This window comes from Orcinus orca, chromosome 3 (assembly GCF_937001465.1).
Source record: "Orcinus orca chromosome 3, mOrcOrc1.1, whole genome shotgun sequence".
Lineage (NCBI taxonomy): Eukaryota > Metazoa > Chordata > Mammalia > Artiodactyla > Delphinidae > Orcinus > Orcinus orca.
Genome location: NC_064561.1, coordinates 118,429,658 through 118,454,248, shown reverse-complemented (window position 1 = coordinate 118,454,248; position 24,591 = coordinate 118,429,658). Strand labels below are relative to the sequence as shown.

General features: G+C 37.0%; 1 protein-coding gene across 3 annotated transcripts in view; it reads right to left on the bottom strand.

Moving 5' to 3' along the window:
• Positions 1-24,591, bottom strand: part of EDIL3 (EGF like repeats and discoidin domains 3) — a 429,504-nt gene that overhangs the window by 198,773 nt on the left and 206,140 nt on the right. For 2 of the 3 annotated variants that reach the window (XM_004281631.3, XM_012537379.3), the window contains one exon: positions 24,384-24,512. The exons of the other annotated variant lie outside the window; for it this stretch is intronic. In XM_004281631.3, the coding sequence (XP_004281679.1) occupies positions 24,384-24,512 (129 nt within the window). The remainder of the gene's footprint in view (positions 1-24,383; positions 24,513-24,591) is intronic. 3 annotated transcript variants of the gene reach the window in all.

Genomic DNA, 24,591 nt, shown 5'->3' with positions numbered 1-24,591 from the left:
GCAAAACTTACTTCCCTACCCTCGTTAAATCTCCTTCTGTGTTTCAGAGGATAAAGGAAGGCTTATGTAGTCTCAGTTAAATGTACTACAGAGTTATCTTCAGAAGTGATGTTAATATTTTCCCAAAGTAGAATCCATCCACAAAGTACCACAATATTTAAAGTATTTTGGTTAAGTCACGCAGAGGTAGAGAACAACCAAAATCTACTGACGAAATCTATTACACTGAATATACAAATATATTTTTGAAATCTGTAGATCTCTTTATAGGTACTACCACTAAAGTATACTAAATTCATATCTTAAAGAAATTTAGAGGTTATTGTAGTTATACATAGTTAAATACAACAGACACTTTATTTTTATCTACCTGCCATGTATATATTATATATATTATATATATATATTTTATATACATAATTTTGCAGGTGTACAGTTATTTAGTCCATGGCTTTTATATTATTCTAGCCTATTCATTATCAATAGTAACTCATTATACAAGTGAGAAAATGATCTCCAGAAATTACCTCCTCTTATTCTCTGTGCCTTCCAAATTTTCTTAAATAATTATTTTCCTTATTCTATTCATTATTTTTACAATCTTAACCAATATATATAAACCTGCTGTTTGTGCATAAGCTTTAGACATTAGAGCTATACATCACTTTTCACATTTCTTTCCTGCCTCTAGAGTCCCACTGTTTTTCTTACTACCAAAATGTTATTTGTTTTTCCAACACGTTCTGTTTTATGGTGGTATGTCAGTCAATGAAAGCTACAGTTAGTCTGTGTAACAATCACAAACCTCTGTGGCACATAATATGCATATATTTATTTCCCCGTGAGAGGTGGTGGTGTCAGGAGATCTCAGGTGGGCTCCACAGAGGAGCTCAGCTTTGACCTAAAGATACTGCCATGCTCAGCCCCTCACTGACGTTTGTGCTCAAGTCTGCTCCCTGTGTGACCATTCTGGGATCCAAGCTGAGGGTATAGCAACTGTCTTTTGACCTCGTCCATGTGACAACAGAAGTTCAGAAAAGAAAGTGAAACATCCGAGACCTCTTAAATCCTAGGCTCATTCAGTTAGCCAAACCAAGTCACATCTCTAAACTCAAAGTCAAGGAATGAGAGAAATATATTCCTCCTTCACAGGAAGATCCAAAGTCACATATGACAAAAGGTGAGGATATATGGAGGGATGCAGAATTGGGGCAATGATGCCGTCTGTTGTATATTAATTCTCCAATGTCTTGTGTATCACTAATTGTAAGAACTAGAAAATAAAGAGCATTTGCAATAACATGATGATATATAAATATTATTCACTATAGAACCAAGGAGAAAAATGTTACTGTATCTCACCAAAAATGTACCACACAATGGAGGCACAAATCTACTTCCTTTTGATATATTTTATGAACTGTTTAAAATCATGTCTCATTTAAATGCTTCATATTTACAGAGTTTTTTTGCTCTTTCTCTCATTTTTTCTGGAACATTTAATTGTTCTTCTTGTTGCAAGAAGTATAAAGGTATTCACCATATGATCACAATCTTTCCATATGTTGATTGAAATTTCTTCCCATGCTTCTTGAAGACGTTCTTGTGGAGCCCTCTGGTTTCTTGGTCTGAGTTGGGCTGACTGCTTTCCAGGTATGCTGCGAGCTACCTGCTGGGACTTCTTTTCCTCGCTCCCTTTCTTTCCTTTTATACTTTCTTGGAGGCTGTTTCTTTTTCATATCCACTTTTCATTTGCCAGAGAACATCTTCAGGTAATTTTCATGAAAGGAGTAAGGAAAATATTATTTTGTGCCTTAGTCTTATTGTCCCGGCACCTGAATAAAATCTGGCTGGTAACAGAAGTCTAAGTTCAAATTCATGTATCCCCAGAAATGTAAAGGTACATTCATTTCTTCATTAAATTCTAATATAAACTGTCGCTGTCTGAGAAGTTTGAAGTCAGTGTAATTTTTGTGTCTTTAGAGTTAACATGTTACCCCTCTTAGGGATTTGGGGACTTTCTCCATATGCAGATTTCATTAAAATTTATCTGGATACATCTTGATTTGTGTTCACTGTGTTGGTACCTCTTAATTCAATATGAAGACTTGTTATTACCTCCAATTTCTCTATTTTCCCTGGATCTACAAAATTAGTCCTATATTCAGTTTCTTAAATAGATTCTCCATGTTTGCTAAACATATATCTCATGTTTTTCATTTCTTTATATTTTGATCTAAGTTTTGCAAGACTTCTCCAACTTTATTCTTGTACTGCATTAATTTTTGTCCAATCATAGTTTTCATATGCATAATGTTTTTTCAATGCGACATTTTCTAGTTTTATGAATATTATATTTTCTTTATGTTTCTAATTAAGACGTTTTAAAAAGGTCTCGCTGATCCATGGATCACGCTTGCTTCGTCTTGTATCAGTTATTCTATGTGCTCATTTTGGATCTTCTGTTTTGCGTAGTTGACTTCAGTGATTGACTACTTTTCCGAATGAAAAACTAGATTGATTAATAAACTTAACTGGTGTGGTGTCTTCAACCTCTTTATAAGTTTATTTTTACCAAGTCTTCCCTCCTACATGGAGCGACTGACTGGAAACTCTAAGCACGCGGGAACGTAAGGAAGCAGGCAGCAAGGCCCCCTCCATTTACCGAATGAAAAAGGTTTTATTCAGTGATACCTACTTCCACACTAGGAACCCAAGCTCTCCCCGAGGAAATTCTGATTAAAGTTTTCAGACAGCAATCTCCCAGTTTTAGACTCGGAAATTATGCTTTGTATATGGGGTGGCGGGAAATCAAAGGGTCGCTGGGGTCGCTGCTGCAAAGATGGTTCTTAATGAACGAACCTGCCTTCTGTCCACTCATCTCTCTGTACCAGCTGACTCCAGGTGACTCCTAGCCTGCACTCTTCCCCTAAGAGAAAAATAACCTTTGACACTATTTCAGACTTTTCCCCATCAAGCATGTAGGTTCTTGGCCCCCTTCTCTATTAACATTATTCGTTCCCACATTCCATCATCTAGAAATGTCTAAAATCACTGGGGTGCTAATAGTCCCATCTCACTATTTTTGTACCATTAAAATCCTATTCCCTTAACAAAAATCTTCACTGTCACTTCCAAGAGATCTGAGGATCTGAGAATAAAGGGTTGGTAAATATGTATGTTCAGTTTGCCATCATGAAAGGCTAAATTTAAATAAGTAACTGAATAACTAAAAATTAGGTGGAAACATGGAAGCAAGAGGAAGATAATCCATTGGGGCATCCTTTTCCCAAACAACTTCACTAAAATGTTCACTATTTATTTTAACAGTGTAATACTTTACACTATTACAAGGTAGTTAATAAAATAGCTTTTTAAGCACTTGGAAACCAGCCTCTTACTACAGTCCCTTGGACTTAAAGATGGCCCTCTGGGGAGGGTGGCAGCCCCACACACAAAATCGTTTCTTCTGACTGTTCACTAAAGTTACAGGAGAGCATATTCCCTGAGACAGCAATAAGTTCAGTACCAGAGTCTGTTTAGGAAAGCTTCAGGAAAAGTTATTCCTTTTTTCAAATCGAGCATCCACTAGATAACATCTTCATTATATTCATTTGAGACACCAGAGCACCATCAGCACATGTCAGAGACAGAAAGAGAAGTCAACACAGTTGGACGTCCTCCTTCTCCAGTGCCACCCTTACCAAAATTTTTGTGCCAGAAATTAACCATGATCCACAATTTTTCTATAAGTTTCCTTACATGAAGAAAGAATAGAGGATTCTTAATAAACCTCTGAAAATATCTTTTTTACCATTTGATTCTAATAAAAAGTTGAAGAGTATTTGACAAGAATCTCAGTATGACCCTTTGCTTCTTCCTTTAAAACGAAGTGGGGGAATTACATCATTGACTCTAAAACAGCTTTACATACAATCCACATGTGAAATAAGGTGCCCAGTAAATAACATCCAAACTACCATGAAGAATCAAGATGAAGAAAGGGGTTGGTGATCGTGGGGGGATAAGACACTCAAGCCTTTTCAATTAAACACACACACTCACACACACACACACACACACACACACACACACACACTCACAGAGTTACACAGTTTCTGGAATTATTTACTTAAACTCTTATTTTCTTGAATATTCACATTCTGCACATTCAACTAGTTTTAAAATTACAAAACCTGCTTCTATGTTTTCCTAAAATCAATTTCTTGGACCCCTTCCATTCTGCCCACATCATATAACTCAGTGTCGCTGACACTGGCAGAGCTGCCAATCTGTGTGATCTCTGTAAGGAGGCCTGTGGAGAGAATGATCTAGAAGATGATGAGTATTTTTAATTCTTTTGAAGTCTTTTTGGCAAATTTGTTTTTCCCATTTAATTACTCCTCATTAAGATGTGTTATGAATTATAAGTAGTGGCATATAGAAAAGTAAGTGCATAAGTTACTAAATACATAAATATTCAGAAGACATAATTAAAATAAAACAATACTTCAGCCTTACAATCTTGCATATTTTGGTGACAAATAAAAGTGTTGGATGTTTCTGAAACTTTCTAGACCACAATAACTAGAATATATTACTGCCAAAGAAGTGTCACTATAATGAAGTAGCACGCTGCATATAACTAAAATATTAAAATAGTACACAGACAAAACTGGTAGGCACAACAAGCTTCATTACATACGAGGAAAGAGAGAAAAGAACACCTTTGTAAAACCAGATGTCCTCATAAGTAAAAGTAAAAATAAATTGAAGTCTGACTAGTTTATAAATCTACCAATTATATCGTACAGAGTCAAGTAACTTTTGGCATTCTCATTTCTCTACTTTTATCTAGCAATTCACAAAAAGAGGTAACCTTAAGGGTTTTACCAATTTACTTCTTAACTCTCAAAGTGAACACTGCTCTGATATTTTAAAGAAGAGTATCAGCATTGAAGAAAATTAAAGTGAATACTGGAAAAATAATTTATCCAATTCCCACTAGCAAAACACAAGAAAGTTCAACTGCATTCATACACAGCCAAATATGTCAGCATTTTCTCAGAGACATACCTTGAATTATCCTACAAAACAGAATACCGGGAGATGAAAGAGCATCCAGAACATCAACACAGAAATACACTGATTACTAAAACATAATTTTAAAGTGCTTCCAGCATACACAGATACTTTTATATTCCATAGTTATGTTGTGCATAGTCCTACCTTATTATAAGATAAGCTTTGCATCTATTTGCTATTTATCCCTCAATTACATGGTGAAATTGGATAGTTAAAAATAGATGACATACAGAAATGTTTGATTTTATGTCCTAAAACCTTTTATCTTAAGATGCTTAAGATGTGCAAAAAAACGATTACTTTGAAAAAAAGTATTTATGATAAATTCTCCATTTTCTGTTACCAGGTGTTTACCTTAATTTTTGAAACATTCAGGTCGAGATGCAATTGTGTCATTCCATGCTTTTGTGTTTCAGTGTCATCCTCAGTATATTGATCTAATAATCATACTCTACTACCCCAAATATCTCTAGTCATTTTACATCCCCCAAACTAATTTATCATAAAAACCCATAAAATTAACCCCTGTAGTGCCTATAACAAAGGAACAAACAGAATAAAAAGACACAATGTACATTTTTATTATATGTTAATGACATCCCCATGTTAATGACATCCCCGTTTCCTATACATGTACAGCCATGTGGAAATATTTTAGCCACAGGCATCTCTAGAGATTCACTTTTTGCCACTTTGCAATACAAATTAATGGGTAGAAACTTCCATTCACAAAGTAAGGTAAAAGGCAACTAGCTATCCATTATAAATAAACAGTGCATTTATGAGTTAGCTCATCTTAAATCATTGTATGAAAACTAGGGTGCAGACATTGTTTACAAGTACTGTATTTCTCTGAGGTCTGCATAAATCCCTCTGACTGAGGTTTTATATTGTTTTGATAATCCTAATAGACTACAAATTGTTAGGTAGAAAATGGTGTCTTTGAGGTTAGCTAGAAGCAGAGGAAATGGGTTAACATAAATATAATAAGACATTCATTTGTCTTATAAGTTGAAGCGTACGTACATGAGCTCAGATGTTGTATTTTTTTCTTTCAAAAAATGTAAATACTCTTTAGTCCTTTCTAATCATGACCTCAAAATTCTTGATCATATATCAAGTATTACTAAATGAATATATTTTTTACAGTATAGAATGTATGTAGGAAATATAAATTTTAAAAGAATGAGAAAGGTTGCAATACAATTTTTAAAGCATCTTCCTAATTGTGATGGCTTCATATTACCATTAATATCTCAAAACATGGTATCAACTCTGGGTGAGTTCATCAATAATAATGGTAGACGTAAAATATATATCATGTTGACAATCTCAATTTGGGGGCCAATCTCCTGTTAGCTATGACTAGTTTGACACAAATTATCTCATAATTTTTTGTGCTTAGGTCACAAGAGAAGAAACCTTAGCTACCATTTTCTTCTCTTCTTGCATCATTGGTAATTTCTCCAATCTGACATTTCTCTGTAGATTTCTTTTTAGGCCAATTGTGGATTTGGTGAGGGTTAATTTAATTGAAAATAGATAACATAAGCAGCCACATTGTGCTGATAGTGTGCTGCTCTGTAGAACTCCTACCTTCCCACAGAACCTCTGCACTGGTGACCCTCTGACAGATAAACCCAGTGAGGTGCCTCTGTCAATCCACGTGGCAAATAGTAGTATGATTAGTATACGTAATTGTTAACAATAAGAAAACATAAAAGTTATCTTACTTTCTTTGCACCTATCAGGATTGTCTCTTGCACTCTTCTGGGGTATATGCACCTCAGTGTGGAAACAACTACACTGTAGGTAAAGTGTCTAGGAAGATGGATCTGGGGCTGTAACATATGTCCTATTTCTTTTTAATCATAAAACCATGCTCAACTACTTATGGCTTGTAGAGAATAACTAATAGTTAATAGAATTAGACTTTTCTTATTTCAATTCTTTCTAATCTAATGAAGTATTCCAAATTTAAGAAAAAAATTGTTCTTCAGCTAACTTCAGGGCAATTGCCTTTCTAAAAACTGGGTTTGGTATGACTAATCTTGTACTCAAGCCTATGTATCTTGGACAGGTGCTATGATCACAGGGTGACTATAAGAGAACGATCCATCCACACAAACAAACAAAAAAATGAACACTGGGTTCTTTATTAACCAAAGAGTTTCCTAGTATGTAAGATTTAAAACAAAATAAAAACATCCTTTACCTAATACTAGATATTTATTTCTATCTATCACTGAATCAAATCTTGAAGGAGCTTCCATAGTTTTTCTGGTTACTTTTGGGTAAAAAACTATCCTTAGCTTACTTTCAGTTAATAAACAGTTACTTATATTTTACATACTAAAATAAGTCCACTCTTGTAGCATCTAAAAATCCATAATCATACCCAATTTGGAAATTTCTTCCCCAGCTTAGTTTTACCTTAGGCTGGGAAAATTGCAGTGGGGAAGGAGCAGGCCCTCCCTTAACATCTGCAGTGTCTCTTACATGTCTAAATATTTAAAAATCATAAATAAGGTTAATAAATTGTAATATATATATTAATTGTGTATGTGTGTGTGTGTGTGTATATATATATATATATATATATATATATATATATGCCTGCCTGGAGAGGTCCAAAGACAAGAGATTGTGACTGAAGCTGCCTCTACCTGATATGGAGCAAGGGCAAGGTATTGTTTGAGGAATGGACGGCATTTGTAGAATATGGTAGGAAAGGGATGTGTATATATAAAGGATATATATATATTCTCCTACATTTCTAACACTGTGGAAGACTAGGTTTCAATTGAGAATCCCAGATACTTCAGAGTTCCAGAAAACAAAGTGAGGATGCTGGGGGAAAGGACTTTCAACCCACCCTTCTCCATGGATACCCAAGCTCTACCTCTCACCCAGCAAACAGCTACCCAACGGCCTGTCACTGGGCTGAGGCGGGGTATGCACACTAGTGACACAGTCCATTCATGGTGGGGCAGATACAGAACATAGGCCCTGGAAGTATGTTGGATGCCATTTGACAGAGTATTCTGGGGTCCTGAGTACCTTGAGCATGGTCTAGAAGAGGGGAATCTGTCTCCAGGTGGGCATGCTCCTTATGCCCATTGACTCTTTGCCCCACAGAGAGGGTTGATGCCAGAGGAAGGCCAGAGCAAGGTTGCCAGTGTGAGATACAGAGCAGGGGACCCTCCTGGCAGTGTCCAAGGAGAGAACTGGGAAGGAAGTGAGGGACACACTCTCTCTCATTCCAACCCATCCTCTACTCTCTAGCTGTATTTTGGCCTCTCCAGTTTCAGAGTAGATGAGATGGAAGTCTTCCCTGATATTCAGGTTGAAATATGGCATTGGTTACCCTGGATGTGGCAGATGTGTAGTTGTGAGCTCATTCTCTTGTGGGGCAAGTTTGTAGGTTCTTTGAAAATATCTCATCACTAGGAGTTCTTTGCCTCTAGCTTGCCTTCTCGGATGGGTCACTATGCTCTGCCCCCGGTTCCCTGAGGACCACCATGTTGGCGGGTCAGAGAGCTTCCCTGGGCTTTCTACTTAGGCTCCATTCCTTTTAAGACAGCACAGTTGCTTGGTTTGGGGTCATATGTGACCCACAAGAAATCCACACACATCCTTTCCCTGCCATAGTCTACAAGTGCCATCTATTCCTCAAACAATACCTTGCCTTTGCTCCACATCAGGTAGGGGCAGCTTCAGTCACAGTCTCTTGTCTTTGGACCTCTCCAGGCAGGCATTAAATCACCAGTATGTAAGTGAATATAAGAAGTCATTGCAAAACAAACAAACAAACAACAAAAAAACAAGTATTGTATTGCTTTCTGATCTCCCATGGTTTCTTTTTCCTTTATTAGTGATAATGTACGTAATATATGCCGTGTTTTTTAAAAGGAAATATTTGGAGGAAAAAGGTTGTCTGCTTTTAAAATCTACCAAGGCTCATGAGTTTTGTACTTGAGAAACTTTTAAAAATAAAATGGGAAAAGAAATTAGAACCTCAAAGAGTGATTCTGCTTTCAAATGGCAAAACCAAATCATGTCCAAAGTCCCTGAAAAACAGAAAATGACCAAAAGGTTCATTTTACATATACTCTCTGAACCATTTGAGAATGGCAGGCCATAAACTGCAGCAGAAAGATAGCTGGCAATAAACATTTTTCTTCAATCCAATCACTCTGAATAGGAAAGAAAAAAAATTATGCTCTCAGATAAAACGTCATTTACATTCTTACAAGACCACACTTAAAGAGAAATTGAAGTAAGTCATATTGCCTGTGAGTTTAAAATATCAATTAAAAAAAAACCCAGAGACCATTGAGAGGTAAACTACCCCAAGGAAATAAGACAATTTCACATCTGTTTAGTTTTTGATATATAAGACCATCAACACAAAAATATACTAAATACCTTATATGACTTTATAAGTTAAAAAAGTAATCGACAGTACAGGAACTTATCTAAGCAGACTTAAAAGATTAACCAGTGTATCTAGAGATAACAATCTTCCATCCTGAGTCAATCCATGTATGTCACTTAGGGTAATGTTGATAGTAATGCATTAACATGGACATTATGTTATCTTTTACTGAGAGAACAATGCACGTAGCAAGTCTTAGCAAAAGAAAAAAAAAATTCACAGGTGTAGACTTGCAGATATACAATGAACTTCATCCTAAACGAAGACACAGAAAATGACTCTAGAAAATGCTAGCCATATTGTCACCAAAAAATACCTTATTAATGTCTAAGTGGACTCTATTGCTTGCTCTATTCAAATATGGTCAATCATTTATACACAGCTCCTTAAAAATTTGGAGTAATTGCTCTGCCTCGAAAAAGGTTGACTTGGACCTCTGGAGCTGGCCATGAGGGATTTATCTTTATTGCTATACATGCTGTGCTGTGCTGTGCTGTTCTCATTAGATATGCCAAGCCAACATGGAAGCATTTGGAATAGTTATTTATTTTTAATATATACCCTGCTTTTCTACAAAGCAGTTGAAACAGCTTGCAATAAAATCTCTACAAATTAAAATAGCTGAAAATAAAAATAGATGTCCAAAACCGATAAGTAGAGTGGGAGCAATAGGAACTTAGGATAGAATACTTACTGGATTTGAACACTAAGTTTGTCTAAGCCAGCCAAGCAAAAGAGCTTTTATAGTTTTCAGTGTCTGATGACATGGAGCATCTTTGTACCTCAGGAAAGAAAAACACGTGCTTCCCTGAATTTATATAAAATATACAAGTAGTGCATTGATAATGTGTCCTCATATTTATTCACTCAACAAATATTTATTATTGTACACCTACTATGAGACAGGCACATTGCTAGATATAAAGGGTAAATTGATATATAAAACATACACATAACTCTACCAAGTAAGGGCAAGTAACCCCAACAGGTCTAATGTCTAGAGACAAAACAATTGCAATTATCTCTGCTGTAATTCACCATGGTTTTCTTTAGGTTTCTATTTTAGTATTCAAACAATAAGGAAGGGTTTACGGAGCTCTTCTAGTCACTCATTTATTTATTAATTCATCAACTATATTTTGAGTGCCTACTACATGCAAAGCACAATTCTAGGTTGTGATCAGGAATCGAGGATGACTCAGGTGGAAAGTGTCTTTAAGCTACCTAGGGAGATGAGAAATACACAAATCAATACAAAGCAAGGTAGAAAGAAGGAAAAAAAAAGTGCCATGCAAGGTGGAGAGTAGGGGGGCTTTCTTGCTTAAGGATGGACTGGGAATCATGGAAGTGCTCCTGGAGGAGCCGGGGCTGGCTTTATAGACAAGTGATGAGGGGAAGGGCTCCTGGCACAGAAAGCACATCAGCAGAGGCAGCACGATGGGCATTTAAGGAATGTGAAGGAAGAATGGCAAGTGCTCACTTGGGTGACACATTTGGTGAATAAAGGGGAACACAGAAATAAAGTAGGGAAATTAGGTCAGGGCTAGATTTTAGGAAGAGAAGAGGTTCAGCTTACGGAGCTGGTACCCCTAACTGTGCTGCTTGCTATGCAAAAGCTGGCAAAGGAAACACACAGCTAGACTCTTGCCCTCAAGTACTTCATGATCTAATACGTGCATGGCCAGGCAAATGCCAGATGTTTGCATTTAATTATTCTCATTTACCTTTCTTCTACCGCATGATGCATAGAGCTCTATACAGAAAGCAACTACAGACCTGCCACAGCTCTGGGAAGGGCATGGATTCAAAACCATCTGATGAGAACCAGCTCTTCCTGTGCGTACCTTTTATGTGTGACTAGGGTTCTCAGGACCCATTTCTCCCACAAGTGTAACTCTTGTGCCACGTTCCTCTCTGAGTGAGGCTGGAGTCTGCCTTACAACATTACTCTTGAAGGATTCACTGCCTAGGCTGCAAAAACATAGCTCACAAAGCTCTTGCGTTCAGTCTGAAGAGATGCAGCATTAAAGCATATACAACAGGGAAAACGCAGCATTGGACTGAGCTGGTACGAAGGTAGAGGAAGAAAAGTGACTCCAAGAAAAACAGTGTGCTGACTGTATACCACAAATAATGGCAAAGACTCTCGTAGCAGAAGTGGCAAATGGCTCTCTAGATAATCTTGATGGAAAGCATCACTCATCACTCCTTCACCTCTCAGACAAAGGGGTCACCACAGGCAGGGCAACATTAACATAATCACTGTTTCTGGGAGAACCTTAAATGCTGAATCAAAGCTCGTAAAGTAGGCATGGGTGGACCTTCCTCTGTGTGTGTATTTGCATTAAAACATGAATATGTGCAGATGCAAAGGATCCCTGAAATAACTTTCCACCTCACCCCACCCTTGCTTCCTCCATATTTACCATTCATTTGGCAATAACCCCCTCACCTTCAGTGTCTCTACCTCACTTTGTTTTCATCTGTCCTCTCTCCTTTGCCTAAAGTTTCAACCCTCCATCTGAGATTTCACTGTCATTCCCACTCCCACCTCTTCCAGATTATTGAGTTAAACAATATTAACCAAGTTTTTAAAATTACCTAACAATTAGTTATCAAATAAATTGACAATCAGTGTATCGACAATCTATTGGCCTTCTCCAAAAGGAGGAAAAAATGGACAGTCCTCAAACTTATTTGGCCATAGGAGTCTTGCTAGATGACATGTTATTTTTCTCCACACTAATTTCACAAGCTACTGAAGGCAAATTCTTAGAGTTTTTTGTTCTTCCATGGAGCCCAGCATCATGGAGGACGGGGTATTAGTAGATGATACATTAATGGGTTAATTGTATAATAGACTAATGGTTTAGTTATTCCCTTATTCAAATATTTACTGAGTACCTACTATGAACTTTTTAGGCATAGAGAGCAGAGCAAAAAGTAAACAAATCAAGCCCTTGCTCTCAGGAAGCTTACTGTTCAGAGACAAATAAATAAATAATAAATATATAATATTTCAGGTGGTGAGGAGTGCTAAAAAATAAAGAAAAGTAAAAAGGTTGGAGAGTAGAGATAGCAGAGGAAGGTTTTACAAAATGACATTTTATTCAGGGTAGTTGGATAAGGGCACTCTGGAGAATTACCACTTGTGCAAAGGTCTAATACAGAAAAGAAAGGGAGAGAGTCTTGTGGTTCTCTTGGAAAGGGAGGTCAGGTAAGTGAACACAAATGCAAAAGCCCCAGATTGGAAGCAGGCTTGGATGTTGAAGGGCAGCCAGAACGGTGTGACCCCAGCTGAACCAGCACCATGGAGCATGGTTGGGAATAAGGTCAGAAATGGCTGGGAAGAGAATGCATCAGTCTCTTGTGGTCGATACAGGACTTTGGATTTTACTCCAAGTGCAGTGGGAAACCGTGGAGGGTTTTATACATAGAAGTGACCTAACATGAGCTGTGATCTAAGAGGACCACTCTGGTTGTTGTTTTGAAAATAGCCTAGGGACAAGTGTAGAGACGGCACAATCAGTAAGAGTTTGTCCTGGCGGATAATGGTGCCTCAGGGAAGAAGTGAAGGTAGTAGGGGGTGATCGGAATGTTATATAGTCTTTAAGTAATCACAGAGCATATAGAAGACATTGAGTATAGATAACTCTTCTAAGGCGCTTTAATTAAAAGCAGACAAATGGAACCAAAGTACTAATGTGTTTTGCTCTCTCTTTCATTCTCTTTCTCTCTCTCCCCCCCCACACCTCCCCTTCTCTCCCACCCTCCCTCTCACTCTTCCTCTCCCTCTATTTCTATGTCTATCTCTATCACTGTGTCTATGCCTAGTTCTCTCTTTTCTCCTTCCTCTCTCCCTAGCTACTGAGAAGGTGTATACTCTCAATGACAAGATTTCACTTTTTTAAATTGAGGCATCTAGGCTTCCTATTCTCTCTATTGCAAAATTCGCTCAGATAAAATCAGTGTTTATTTTAGTACCAATTTCTTCTATAATGACTAAAGAAAAAGTATTTTGGAAACTAGTCAGAAATAATAATGAAAGTTTATAAATGTACTTCTAAATTGTCCGTAACACTTTCACATATATTAAATTGTCTGGGCATCATTAACTTGGACCTAAGAGAAGGCAAAGGGCCCAGTTATTTCTATTTTACAAAGAAGGAAACCAAGGCTTAGCATAATCATTAGTTCAAATTGATATGACTTGTTAATAACATAGAAAGAATTCAAGTTTGACTCTCTTCTACATTTAACTTCTTAACCCCCTTAACAATCATGCCTTTACTATTCAAATTAACTATACTCATTTTATTTAGCAAGAGTCAAAAGCAATTCCTTTACTTACCACCGAAAGAGTCTTTTTCATGTGGTTGGGAGGAAGAATACTCATTTAGAAATGTTTTAGTTTAAGATGTATCTTATAAATTGATTAAAACTTCCTGAATATCTAAGAATAATTTACTTCCAAGGAATATATTGCCTAAAATTTCTCTAAACTTATAGGCTGCAGCGTGATTGCAAAATCAATTAGGAATCGTGAGAGCAAAACTGATCAAGTTATATTCTAAAGGCTGATGTTAAATACCCACTCAATGCAATTGTGATTTCCGGATTTCCGATTAAAATGTAAACGTTGTCCTCTTTTTCAAAATCATTATTGTATTTTAGTATGTAATTGTATTTGTCTTGATTTACATATCACTTCCATTATAATGTTTTCTTTAAAATACACTGTACTATATTATTATGACTCAGCTAATGTGAAAGATAAAGTGACACAATGTATCTGGCCATCATCAAAAAGTCTAGAAACAATAAACGCTGGAGAGGGTGTGGAGAAAAGGGAACACTCTAGCACTGCTGGTGGGAATGTGAACTGGTACAGCCACTATGGAGAACAGCATGGAGGTTCCTTAAAAAACTACAAATAGAACTGCCATATGACCCAGCAATCACACTACTGGGCATATACCCTGAGAAAATCATAAGTCAAAAAGAGTCATGTACCAAAATGTTCATTGCAGCTCTATTTACAATAGCAAGGAGATGGAAACAACCTAAGTGTCTATCATCGGATGAATGGATAAAGAAGATGTGGCACATATATACAATGGAATATTACTCAGACATAAAAAGAAACGAAATTGAGTTATTTGTAGTGAGGTGGATGGACCTAGAGTCTGTCATACAGAGTGAAGTCAGAAAGAGAAAGACAAATACCGTATGCTGACACATATATATGGAATTTAAGAACAAAAATGTCATGAAGAACCTTGGGGTAAGACGGGAATAAAGACACAGACCTACTAGAGAATGGACTTGAGGATATGGAGAGGGGGAAGGGTAAGCTGTGACCAAGTGAGAGAGTGGCATGGACATATATACACTACCAAACGTAAACCAGATAGCTAATGGGAAGCAGCCGCATAGCACAGCGAGATTAGCTCGGTGCTTTGTGACCACCTAGAGGGGTGGGATAGGGAGGGTGGGAGGGAGGGAGATGCAAGAGGGAAGAGATATGGGAACATATGTATATGTATAACTGATTCACTTTGTTATAAAGCAGAAACTAACACACCATTGTAAAGCAATTATACGCCAATAAAGATGTAAAAAAAATTAAAAGTATCTAAATATAACCAATTTTGTGTCATTTGAAAACATCAAATTTTGAAAATTCAATATCTTAAATAACATCGTACACATTTAAAGCATCGATTATATATGTATATATGTATATGTGTATATATACCTTTTTTCTTTAAAATTCTAGATTTTATCCTAATGATGCTGTTAAAGGCTAAAAACAAATGTCAGTAACAAGGCATAATGAAAGTTATAACAATATATTATACTGCCCAAGTTCATGACAAAAAATTAAGTAAAAATAAATAATTATAATGCTATTGAAATTAATTAGAAAAAAACAAGTATTTACAATCCTAGTGTAATCCACTTGAAACGACTTTCCAAATCTGAACATTGTTCAGCTCCCCTCAAGTCCTTATTACCACCTCAGTCCAAGGCACCATCTTCTTGCCCCCAGCAGAGCCTATTCTTCACCAGTGGTCAGAGTCATTCTCCAAACAAATGAATTAAGATACTCCCTTGCTCTCCGCCCTCCAAAGGTGCTCTTCAATTTCAATAAGATTAAAAAGTCCTCTCTATGGCTTACAAGGCCCTACCTGATCCAGCCCTTGACCAGGCCTCCTCTCTGCCTCCCTTCTCATCATTCATTGTGCCCCAAGCACACACCCCTCTTGGGACCCTAGCACTCGCTACTCCTTCTGGTTTACCTGGATGACCCCTGACATCATTCACATCTCTACTCAGGTGTCAATTCCTGGGAGAAAACTTTGGCCATGCTCTAAAATATCACTCAAAAACCTTTGCTCCTTAGTCCTTATCCTTATAATATGTATTATTATTGTTGATATTACATGTTACTACTACATTATTATGCATTATACATAATATATATTGCTACATTTTAATTAAATTTTTATTAAAATAATTGTAGAGTCAAATGCATTTGTAAAAAATCAGACAAAGAAATATATACCGAGTTCTTCACAATGGTTAACATTTTGCAAAGCTGTAGTATAAAAGCACAACTAAAATACTGCTATTACTATATCAACCTTATTCAGATTTCTCCAGTTTTACTTATACTCATTTGTGTATATGTAAGTAATTCTGTACAATTTTATCACATAAGTAGGTGTGTGTATCCATCATGCTAGTCCATATACCAAATAGTTCCAATACCACAAGGATACCTCGCGTTGTCCTTTTAAGGACTCACCTTCCTCTATTCCCTCCCTCACACTTGGAAATCTGTCCTCCCTTTCTAAAATTCTGTCTTTTCCAAAATGTTTTACTTGGAATCATCCAGTAGGTATCCTCTTGGGATTGGCTTTTCTTTTTTTTTTTTTCCACTTAGCTTCATTTCCTGGAGATTTATCTAAGTTGTATTTATCAACAGTTTCTTCATTTTCATTGCTGAGTACTAAGTATTCCATGGAATGTATGTACCAATGTTTGTTTAACCATTCACCTGTTGAAGGACATCTGGGCCAATCTGAGACTTTGTTTATTACCAATAAAGCTGCTATGAACATACAGACATTTGTGTGAATTTAAGCTTTCATCTCTCTTGGATAAATGCCCAAGAGTATAACTGCTGAGCAACATGGTAAATGAATATGTCCTATTTTTTAAATTATTTTTTTCTCCATTAGAATGGAAGTCCTATGACACCAGGGACTTGGTTATTTTGGTCTCTTTCCCTTGTTCCTGGCACAGAGCACCTAAAACCCTTGTAGTTTCCTGGGTGATAGGAGTGTCTTTTGTTTTAATGAGGCAGCTGTGGGTGGTCTCTTGGGTGAGGGATGGTCACCAGAAAGATCAAACCACGATTAGAAGCTTGAAATTTTCAGCCCTGCCCCCCCATTTTCTAGAGAAGGGAGAAGGGCTGAAAATGGAATTAATGATTGATCATGCTTACTTGAGGAAGCCTCCATAAAAATCTCAATAGTATGGGATTCAGAGAGCTTCCAGGTTGGGGAACATATCCATACTGGGAAGGTGACACACCCCAATTCCACAGAGAGAACCTCCTGTGCTCGGGACCCTCACAGACCTCACCCTGTGTATCTCTTCATCTAGGCTTTCACCCGTATTCTTTACCACATCCTTTAATAAACTGGGAAATGTAAGCAAGAGTTTCCCTGAGTTTTGTGAGCTGCTCTACCAAATTAAGAGAACTTGAGGAGGGAATGTCCTATTTGTAGCCAACTCTGACAGAAGTCGTTGGTAACCTGGGGACCATCCAGAGTGGGCTGGGGGCAGTCTTATGGTACTGAGCCCTCAACCTGTGGGATCTGACACTATCTTCAGGTATACAAGGACAGTAACAGCCACCACCACCACAGATAGAGAGAAAAAATGGATGGCTGCAAGAGGCAGCGGGTGAGGGAGTAGGTGAAGGGGGTCAAAAGATACAAACTTCTAGTTACAAGACAAATAAGTGCTGGGGATGTACTGTACAGCATGGTGACTATAATTTTAAATACTGTATTGCATATTTGAAAGTTGCTAAAAGAGTAGATTTTAAAAGTTCTCATCACAAGAAAAAAAATGTATGTTGCACACCTGATATGAATATAATGTTACGTGTCAATTGTATCTCAATTTAAAAAAAAGAAGGCGCAGTTAGGTCAGGAAGTTGAGCAGTTGTGTCCGTAAAGGGATGTGTGAGGCTCTGGGAAAAGCCCTGTGACTCTCCAACCCCAGGGAACACAGTAGGACCCAATGTCCTTAAAACGGCTTAACTTGGCCTGATGGTTCCTTAGACCATGTGCAGTTTCAGATGCCTGGGTGGCCACCAGCAGAGGAAAGTGCAGCCAGCCCCTGAGCAATATTTTCAAGGTGGAACCGTCAGCAGAGCCAGGGAGCTCATACTCGTTCCTAAGCATGTGGCAGCCTGGCAAAGCAGTAAGTAAGCTCTCAAAAATTACCTGTCAAATGCATAAATAAATAAACTCCTGGCCTGAGTGAGGAAGACTTCAGGAGAGAATGAGGCCCCACAGGCGTAAATGGCACTGGAAAATGGTAGCTAAGAGCAACAGGAATTAGGAAATCAAAGTTAAATATTGCCACAAACTGAGAGGCCTTGGAAGTTTGGATTACATGCAACAAATTTCTTTTCTTAAACTGTATTTGTGGTACCATCTCTATTCCTGGAGAGATCCTTTATGAAATCATGAGTGAATCAGTTCTAGAAGGTCAAGCCTATTAGTATAAATACACCACCTTCATAAGTCTAACCTTTCTGGCAGATTTTAACATATTTTTGTTCAGAACTTATGGTTTCCTGACAATCAGATTTCTTTTAATAAGTAACAGGAAAAAAGAAGAATGTTTAACTGTCATTTAAAGTAGCAATTTTCAAATATTTTGAGTTTGACGATATCTGAATATTTCACTGCAAAAAATCACAGACTGTGTCTATATTTGAATAGTGTTTCTGTGTAAATATCTAGTACATAGCTCTGCCAGGACAGTGCTCTTTGCGAGACTCCTGAAAAGAGTGAAAACAAGAAAATGAAAATGCCTTGGAACGCTGACTATTGCAGATAGATTAAGGGATAACATATTTTAAGAACAGTAAGCTAATATCTTCCTCTGGCCTGATTCTTTCAATCAGTTGAGGGTTCTTGCTGTAAGATGATTTCCGTTATATTAAGTAAAGCTTGAATGACAAAATTCAATAAGGTTGCCTGATTATACATTTAGTGTGGAGTTATATTTGTGTATCCTAAGCTTCATTTCTCTGTATTTCTCTGCTTGGTGTCTTTAAGACATAGTAATTCCCGGCAGTATAGTTCTAGAACACTGATTCCCAGCCTTAGCTGCACATTAGAATCATCTGGGGAGGTTTTAAAACTCCTAATGCCTAGACCATACCCCAGACCAATTAAATCAGAATCTCTGGGGTGGAAGCCAGGCATTAGTAGTTTTCATAAGTCTCCAGGTGATTCTAATGTGCAACCAAAGTGAGAACCAGTGTTCTAGAATTGTTTGTGTCAGTTTTACCAGGGTAATTGTTAATAGGCAGACCTGGGTCCATAATTACTTCTATTGAATTAGAATCTCTACAGATGAGCAAGATGAATCTGAATATTTATCTGTACTCCCAGATGATTCATATACACACCAAGTTCGAGAACCTTTGGCTTATAGAGTTAAGGGGTCTAACATTGACCTGCAAAGTCCTCAGTGAACAGAAAACTCTGAATTCTCTATCTATAGTCAGAAACCTTTTGAGGTTGGAGGCAAGTCTATTTTGGAAGTCTCCTTAGAGGTCTTCATTTAGCCACTGTGGTTAAAGAGCTTGCAGGTGTCAGTAATAACTCCAGGTTGTTTCAACACAGTTTTGAAGTGAATACTTTATTAGGACAAATTTATCCTCTAGTGGGAAAGCTAAAATAAAGAGGCCATCAAACTAACATTAGAAAGAGTAATTTAACAAAATAATAATTACCTCTTAGAATTAAGGATGTAAGAGAGGAATTCTTATAGAAAAGCATAAAGTTCCAAATTAGGCTTCCCCCCCCACCCCGGCCCTACAACTCATATTTTTCAAAAAAAAATTACAATTAAAAATTTTTTTAAGAGAAGGGAAAAATTAAAGACCAATAGGAATCCCCATTATATTTTAAAATATTCATCCATTAGGAATTTGTTACACTTTAAGATATGTAAAGTATGTTCTAAAATGTCTCATCTTACTCTAACAAATATCCTATTTAGGGAAACAGGGCAAAGGATTATTAATTCTACTTTTTATAGACATATTATTTCCAGAACATAATACAGTGTGAAGTTCTCAGTAAGTGTTTATTGAATTGAATCATTGGATGAGAAAGCTGAATCAAAGAACCATTAAATACTAACCAAGTCTTCATCAATCGATCAAGATAGAACTGCATCAAAAATCCAAGTCTAATCCAGAATTCTTTCCCTAAAAGCAAGTTTACTCCTGTATAATTTGGAAATTGAAGGTCATTCTTTTAGCCAGTAGTCCTCAAGCTTGGTGCACCTAAGGACCATATGGATGCTTTTAACTATCTCCAGGGTACCAATCAAAGATTGTGATTCAATAGGGCTGAGGTGGAACCAGATTCTAACAAGCATCATCTATCAGAAAACACATGTAACTGCAAAATATGTAATTAATCCAATGAACAGTGATTGTCAGAACAGCAAATACCATTGGCTAACTCTGAGAAAAGTGAAATATGTAATTTAAAAAAGTAAAATGACTCATGTCCCCAATAGATATTTGTTGAATGTATGAAGCCATTAGTCAATAGTATCAAATTAACACCAAACTGGTTTACAACATTTAGCATAATATACAAAGAGGAAAATTTTAGATTCTGTGATTTTTCTGGCCATCTTTCTCAGTTTGAACTTTTTGGCCAACCCAATAAAAGGAATTGAAGGTTGCAGAGCTGTGCACAGGTAGGGAGAATGCACAGAATGCCTTCAGTAAGATGGGCATAGAATTCTGAGAATGAAGAAACAGTCCTTCCCTAAGGCATTAGATTTGTAACTAGGTAACAAATAAAATATGATTACTTCTAGCCAGCCCAAAATGCGGCTCCCACCAGAAAAGTGCTTGCTTAAAAATGCCTTTCAAAAGTCTAACCTCTAGACAATTTTGGTGTTCAACTCATCTTATAATTAACACACACACATATGTGTATATATACATATATGTATATATACATATATACACATAATTACATATGTGTATATGATACACATTAATGTATGGCATTTTAAGAACATGTATAATTTGATAATTCTATATAAAAACCAATACTAATCATTATTAGTTATAAAGTTACAACCTCATGTTATTTTCATTACCAAAAAAACATTTGTAATGGCTAAAATCCAAAATACTGACAATAACCAATGCTTGTGAGAATAGGAAACTCTCATTCTTTGCCAACAGGTATGCAAAATGGTACAGCCACTGTGGAAGGCAGTTTGGCAGTTTCTGACAAAACTAAATGTACTGTTACCATAAAAATTACACTCTTAGGTATTTACTCAAATGGGCTGAAAACTTATGTCCACACAAAAACCTGCACATGAATGTTTATGGCAGCTTTATTCATAACTGCCAAAAATAGAAGCAACTAAGACGTTCTTTAATAGGTGAATGAATGAACACACTGAAGTACATCCATAAAGTGGAATATTATTCAGTGGTTAAAAGCAAAAAGAGCTATCAAGTCACAAAAAGACGTGGAGGAAACTTAAATACATACTGCTAAGTGAAACAGGTTACTCTGAAAAGTCTACATAGTATATGATTCCAGCTACATACTGTAGGATTCCAACTGTATGACATTCTGGAAAAGGCAAAACCACAGAGACAGTGAAAAAAAAAAAAATCAGTGGTTGCCAGGGGTTGGGCGTAGGGAGGGAGGGATGAATAGGCAGAGCACAGATTTTTAGGTTAGTGAAACTATTTTGTATGAGGCTTTGGTGGACACATGCTATTATGCATTTTTCAAAATCCATAGAACTGTACAGTACAAATAGTAAACCCTAATGTAAACTATGCACTTTACTTAATAATCATATATTAATATCAGTTCATCAACTATAACAAATATACCCAATTAATGCAAGAAGTTAATAAGAGAGAAGACTAAGGAAGGGGGATATATGGGAACTTTCTGTACTCTCTGCTCAATTTTTCTGTAAACCTAAAACTGTTTGCAAAACCAAAACCTAATTTAAAAAAAAAATGTAGGTAATATTAATGCTAGCACTGGAAACATTTTTTCTAATTTGTAACATACTGACAAAATAGTTGTTAAACTAAACCTATTAACTATGTATTTGTCACTCCTATGTCATGAAACTTAAAATTCTTTAACTATTTAGCATATTCCAAAAGATATTTAATTCACATTCTGTCATATAGAACTAAATTAGTAAGCCCTGCTATAACTGGATGTCTGAAGAATTTTTTTCAATTCTTTTCCCAAATGAAATGTTCATATTATATTGGTCCATCTCTGATTTTCACTATAGTTTTTATTAGCAAAAAGATAATAAATATTTTGCCTATAATGCATTGTTATGTAACTGAATGCAGAAGTTGCTACCTTAACCTATGAGATGACTAGTTATAGCTACTGAAAGCCTTGTGCAGTTTTTCTCAAACTTCAATATGTGTGGGAGTCAACTGGGGATCATTTTTAAGATTCTGATTTAATTGGTTTGAGGTGGCACCTGGTAATCTGCATTTCCAACAAGCTTCCAGGAAATGCTGATGCAGGACTACACTTTAAATAGCAAGGTTCTAGAGTATATCTAGGCTATAAGATAATTACCACTGTGAAACGCAAACCCAAATCCCTAGCAGTTCTTGCAAGGGACTAAACAGCTGCTTTTTTTGGTTCTCCCACCTGGAAAAGCTCTCAGGGCTTCCAGCACTTCTAAATTTTCTTTCCCAATATATAATCCTTTTCAATTTTATCTGTAAAGAGGAAGACCTGATAACCTTTGTACAGTAAGCAAGCTACCCATTTAGTCATAATACTCTCCTAGCTTGTATGAGCCAGAGATCATTTATTTCTAGTTCAATTCCTCTATTTATATGTCTTCAAGCACAGAAAGGTCAAGTGACTGGCTCAGGGTCACTTATCCAATAACTTAGAGGTCAGGTCTCAAATCCAGGTCTCTGATTCCAAATCCAATCCCTTTCCCTTATTCTCTGCTGCTTCTAATAGTGATGCACTTCAGAGAAGAGGGACCAGTTTGTTTAGACCACAAAATCCCAGTTCTAAATTGAATCCCTCAGCCTCCAGCTTCCCATAAACCTTAAACATAGGTTTAAGGTCTTAATAGAACCTGAGTCTTGAAGGAGGAATAGGATATTGATCAGAGGGAGGGGAAGAGGGGAATGGCGAATGTCCTAGCGTGAGTAGTGAATATATAAGCCACGAATACTAGAGTGATGATTAAGACCATGATGTTAAGAATGAGTAAGGCAAAATTGGATATGTCAGACAGAGCCAGATTTCCAATCATCAGCAAAAAATGCAGAGTGCATCCTGGCTCTGAGACTTTGAGAATATTGCGTACTTTTCTGGAGACCTTCAATGGTCAGGAATTTGTGGAATTTCTGTAGAAGCCTGTTATAATACACATAATACAGTCTACTGTAATACCTACACTGCTTGTAACTGTCTCTAAGGGCTCAGATCACCAACAAGGGACTGAGAAGCTCCTGATTTTTGTCAGGCTGAGTCCAAAGTCCCCACAGCTGATTCTTCCTTATTGTAGCATCACTGCTCAGCCTTCACACATGAATATCTCAAAACATCTCTGGAAAGACAGAGATGGGAGCCCAGAATCTTGGCTGCCTTGACACTTACCTAATCACCTGAAGAGAATATTACTAACTTATTGGCAAAGCTTTGTGACATAGTGTCAGAGCAGCATCCGGAGGAAGACAGTCTGGCAACCCCACTTGAGCCCCCCCAATCAAGGGTTGCTTGCATAGAGCACACACACTTACAGAGGAATCCCCTCTTGAAATGAGAATAGAATTTTCATAATGGGATGTTGTCCAGTGTTTAGTGGCAAGGACTGTAGCCAAGGTCATATCATCCTAACTTTTTTTTTTTCCTGTGCTGCAGGGCTCTAGGGTGGAGAGTGTAAGAGTATACAAAGGCAGACTTTTACTGTTAGAAATCCTTAGAAGGACAGTAATGTTGAGCCATACTTCTAAGAAAAAATCATCACAAGTGGACATATTTTGTTTAACTTCAGGTTAAATAAGAACAAGCATAAAAGAGAGATATGCAGATAGCACACTTGTTGAACTTACAAAGATTTTCACACTAAAATTGCTGACATGTGAGAAGGAGGAAGCTGGCTTATAGATAGGGCAGAGTGGGCAGTTTTCTTTTCTGGGTATCATCTCTGAACTGAATCAACAGAATAATGTCTAGGAAGCTTGAAGAATGCAGCGTTAGGACAAATGTGAAAGAAAGAGACACATATCAGTTCAATATAAAAGCAGCATTTTGCAAGTATGGCTGAACAACGATGAAAAGGGCCAACACGCCTGGGAGGATAGAAACAGTCTAGGAGTCAGTGGGGAATGTGGTGTATTCAGTGGGAGAGAAGTAGCATTAGCCAATGGCCAGGGTTCTTTGCTGCTCAAAGATTCTATCATTCTATTACAAACAAGAATAATGACTTGTATATTTTGCAATCAATGATAGTAAAAGCACAATGACTGTGGATGACTTACTGTGCTGACAGTGAATCCCATTAAATCCTCGGGGACATTTACAGACATAGCCTATGAATGTATCCCCTCGGTATGCTTCACTTATTTCACAGGTTCCTCCATTATGGCACGGATTAGGAGTGCAGGGACCTGAAAGATAGAAAAAGAATATTGCTGCATGATGCATATGCTTTAAAGTAGACATTGGGTCAACATTTTGCAATTAATA